At 31.7% G+C, this 4,862-nt stretch overlaps 1 protein-coding gene across 1 annotated transcript in view; it reads left to right on the top strand.

Moving 5' to 3' along the window:
- Positions 1-4,268, top strand: part of LOC106457806 (neuromedin-U receptor 2-like) — a 53,054-nt gene extending 48,786 nt beyond the window's left edge. The window contains exon 4 of the mRNA XM_013917257.2: positions 2,628-4,268. Coding sequence (XP_013772711.1) covers positions 2,628-3,376 — 749 coding nt within the window. The 3' untranslated portion in view covers positions 3,377-4,268. The remainder of the gene's footprint in view (positions 1-2,627) is intronic.
- The last annotated feature ends 594 nt before the right edge of the window (positions 4,269-4,862 follow it).

Raw genomic sequence — 4,862 nt, forward strand, 5'->3', positions numbered from 1 at the left:
TTTCTAATTTTTTTATTCAAATACCTAGTGAAGTATCAAAAATACCGTACAAAACTGAGATTACCTAAACTGAAAGAGTAAAATTATTACAAAGCATTCAACCGTCACTTGGATATCTTTACATCCGACAATTTCGGAACCAACAACATGGATACCGCTGACGTCAAGTGTCAATACAGTGACAATGGCCAATCCGCTTCAATATAGAGATTAGTCATCTAAAATCATGACGCTGATAAGCCATGTTCGATTAAAATGAAACTTTATTATCGATCAGTCAGTTTCAACACAGAATAGTTTCATGTTACTGATTACAACAAATCTGATAAAATATCTTCACGTGCTGTCAGTACTCTTCTCAAGTAAATGAAAGTAACTGTAACTAATCCACTGGTGTTAATATAGAAGAGATTGAGTATACGACACGCCTGTCTTACAACCAGTATAAAGCTTGGGTTCTAAAGGAAGACGTGTTCTTTGCCATAAAAATAGGAAAAAAAATCATAGATCTAAAGGAAGACGTGTTCTTTGCCATAAAAATAGGAAAAAAATCATAGATCTAAAGGAAGACGTGTTCTTTGCCATAAAAATAGGAAAAAAAATCATATATCTTTTAAGACATTAAGGTATACAGACGGTTAAATACATGCTACTGTAAAAAAAAAAAGTGAATATGTAGATTAACAAGTCACGTGAAAATCACAGCCAATATAAAGTCGTGGTGGAACGACACATTTCAAAACTATATTTTGAAATGTTTGGTATAAAGTAAATTTATCGCTTTCGGAAAGAATGTATAGCAATTCGACTCAAAATATCCATATTCTCAAATCATAAAGACGTGTTCAGATTGTGATTTTAGACGTGTATATCCCTTGTCCTTAATTTCATTGGAAAACAGAATAATATGGATCAACCTGTGGCACTAGGACTATTCAGGAAAGAGACCTGCAATTATAAAGAATGAGATGTTAACGATTTTCTGTTATTTTAATGTTAAAAAGGGCTTTCCCATTATTTTATTTTATTTTCAAGATGTTACTATTAAACAATTCAGGTATGCAAGGATTGAATTTATTTTCTTGGAAATACAGCGAATATGAGAACTGATTTATATTAAAAGAAGATACTCTTTTGAGCTCTTTGTTCTAAAACCACCATTAATGATAATTTAGGGGCTAAACATTTGATATTGCTTTATTAAGTCTCTCTTATTAGTATTAGTTAGCTAGATATATTTAGTGTAACTAACTGACACTGAATGTTATAGATCAGCACAACAGAAAGCTACAAACGACGGTAACATTGCATTGAATCATTAGTTGATAATGTTAATAATACCTCACGAGGCTTGGTTAGCTTGGGATACTTAAGCTAGTCCTAAGCTTACGGATAACAAATAACAAAACGCAGATGGCTTCGCTGTTGGTATATAAAATAAAACTTACTTAAATCACAATAAAAAGTACTTGCACTTTGGAAAGTACAAAACGTGTTTAAGTTACAATAAAGAAAGCAGTATGGAGATCTGAAACAAAAGTTTTCTTCTCAAAGCAGCAAAATCGTTTGTTTTCTATAACACATTTAGCGAACAGTAGAAGAAATAATGTGTTAAAATTTGAAGATGCCTAAACTTTGATCAATGGTTCATAAAACGTTGCAGAACATGCCTAAACTTTGATCAATGGTTCGTAAAACGTTGCAGAACATGGCTAAACTTTGATCAATGGTTCGTAAAACGTTGCAGAAAATGCCTAAACTTTGATAAATGGTTCGTAAAACATTGCATCAAAATTGGTCTCCAAGTTTGGAACAATGGTGCATTTTAGAAGACGATCAAATTCCAATATTCGATTGGAGTAATCAATAATTGGCGGTGTGTAGTGATCGCTAGTTGCCATCCCTCTAGTCTATCACTTCAAAATTAGGGACGGTTATCGCAAGTAACCCTTAAGTAGCTTTTCGTGAATATACGAAACAAACAAGTTAAATGTCGTATATAACAATTATTGCAAAGTATATTAGCAATGGTAGGTGTTAGCAACTGTAAAAATGAAAACTTCTCAGGTTACGCAATTCAAAAAGGAATGACATGAAAGGTGCATATGTATTTTTCTGATTTTTATGACATTTACATCTTTCTTGACAGGGGAGTTAATCCCAAAATTTTCATCTGGAAAGTTACCGAATTCCAAAACTTCTGACGTTTTATGATGAAACTTCTTTTAAGTGAATAAAAAGCATCTCCATATTTGTAAACAGTTCAAAAAATTAAAGATGTTAACAAGACTCCAAATGAATAGCAATGAAAGTAACTGGAAAATAATTTTTTTGTATGTGATATTGTCTTCGTGTAATAATGAGACGAATTGTATAAAGCCATTTTTTTTAATATTACATTTTCGTTGTTTAATAATAAAAGTAATTGGATAGTCTTCAATTTTATATTTTCTTCAACTAATCACGTAGATGCCTCAGAATGTAAATTATAAATTTTAAACAAGACTGTTTGTTTTTACTATTTTTACAAGTAATTATTCATTTAATGTCTAATGTAGCATAGAAACAATATGATAATAGAGTCAAAAAAGATCTAAACCTACTTTGAATGTTGTTATTATTTTTAGGTTGTTTTTACTATTTCAACTCAACCATCAACCCGATCCTATACAGCGTTATGTCCAATCGTTTTCGGGTGGCTTTCAGGGAGAAGTTGTGTACAGGACGTCCCAGTATCTACTGCTTTTGTTCTTCTTGTTGCTTTGGGCAGGGTGATGAGGATAAACGCTCACAACGAGCTATTAGCTACAAAAACTCTAGTTCACAGGGATCTATCCGTTTGTATCGGAACCATTCGTCAAATAGTCTCCGACTAAGTCGTAATACTTCGTGGCCTCGACTTCGAAATCTGGGAATGAACAACAGTTCTGATGTTCTTCCTCTTCCAGGGTCAGTAAAGTGGATTAAGAATCCTAATTATGAACATGTTCGTGTGAAAGGAGGAGGGACACGACAGAAAGAGGATGAAAACACTCTAGTCATCCCTGTTCTTCATACCCCTAGAACAGCTAGTGAGCCCAACTTCCAAACCAGGATTCGGTTCGAACAGGATAAAGATGATAATGTCAACAAAGATGACATACAGAAAGATGAGCTTGCAGAAGAGTTGGACAACGCCATCCGACCTCAACTATCAAAGCTTTCGGTTACTGATCCAGGATGCGTGGACTGTACAAACTGTAACATTCTTTTCGCACCAAAGACAGCAAAACTCGACCATTCCTATAGTGTGATTGAAAAATCATCTACATCAGACAACAATCAAACAGAAGAAACGACACGAATAACAGTGATGGCTGAAGAATCTGTGCTTTAACCAACAAAGCTATTTAATGTTAAATATACAGAGATGCAGTCATTGTGGAATATTGTAAGTTTAACAACGAGTTTAGTGGTGACTTATTAAACACAATAAAAATTAAATCACATTTCTAATAATAACGTTTATGTAATATTTTCAACACGCGAATAGCGTGTTTTATTAAGATATTTGGAGTATTTATTTGTTGTTGGTATTACATTATTGAATAGGCTATTAGCTTAGAGACATTTCAATTATTCCCGAAATAAGTAAATTGTTATCAAAATGTTTTTTTCTGTCCTTATGGACATTTCATTATGTTTTAAGAAACGTACTTAACAAATATAAGACTATTTTTGAGGAAATTAAACTGAATTTCTTGTAAATAGCGAGCACTACTTTTCTCCTTCCTATATATTCTTAACTTAAGAAAAGTTTCCTTTTTATGAAAGTATAAAACACTGCATTTTTGAGATACTAGAAATTCGACTTTTTTTCGTATATTATATGAAGTTAACGTAAGAATACAATTACGTTTGGTAACCTCTTTTCCATCGTCTTCTTACTATCTCACTTGTACATAGAATATATATATATATAAAACCGGTAATGTTTTTTCCCCTTTTGTTTTGATACAAAGCACTCTTTGCCCTTTTCCTACGAAATATTGTACATTATTAACCTTATTCAGAACAAAAGCCTTTGCCTTATATTTCTGGAATTCCTATAAATGTATTTATTTTTGTTTGTTTTCATGAACGGGTATGTAAAATGTTTGTATTACGTATTAATCAATTAAAGTTTTGCTGATGTTCGAAAATTAAAAAGAAACACTTGTTTTATTCAAATGTATTAACCTGAATGTATGACTTCATCCGTCAACAAAGCATTATTTTGGAATAATTCAGAAACATGGTTTTGATTTTTTTTTTTTAACAAAACCACATTGGACTAGCAGCTGTGTCCACTGCGTGGAATCAAACTCCATATTTTAGCGTTGTAAGTTCGTAATCTTGCCGCTAGCCCATCAGAGGACTTCAGAAATATCATCATTAATATTTGTTGTATAAAATATTTGCTAAACACTTCTAAATAAGTGGCACGAGTAGAAAATATATTGTTCTATGCTGCTGGTGTTATTGAAGTTTTGTCACGTGTACTCTCTCTCTCTCTCTCTTTTCAATTTTCTTAATGATAAGTTTTTACATAATATATGGTGGCTAAATCTTCAGTTATTTTTAATTTTTAATAAAATTATTTCTGTTTCAAATATAATTTAGTTTCAAGTTTCTGTCATGTAATTATGAAACATCACGAAACTCTATAGAATATTTATAATAAACCTATTAATTATATATATTTTATAAATAATGAAAAGTTAGAGGGCGGTAAAGAAGCTTATATATTTACTATTCTTGGTTATGAAAAGTTAAATCTTATTTGGAAATATTTACCACTAGACTTTTGCTTTTTTTCTTCGTTGGTCAGACATAAAGCTGCA

The sequence above is a fragment of the Limulus polyphemus genome, unplaced genomic scaffold (assembly GCF_000517525.1).
Source record: "Limulus polyphemus unplaced genomic scaffold, Limulus_polyphemus-2.1.2 Scaffold376, whole genome shotgun sequence".
NCBI classification, from domain to species: domain Eukaryota; kingdom Metazoa; phylum Arthropoda; class Merostomata; order Xiphosura; family Limulidae; genus Limulus; species Limulus polyphemus.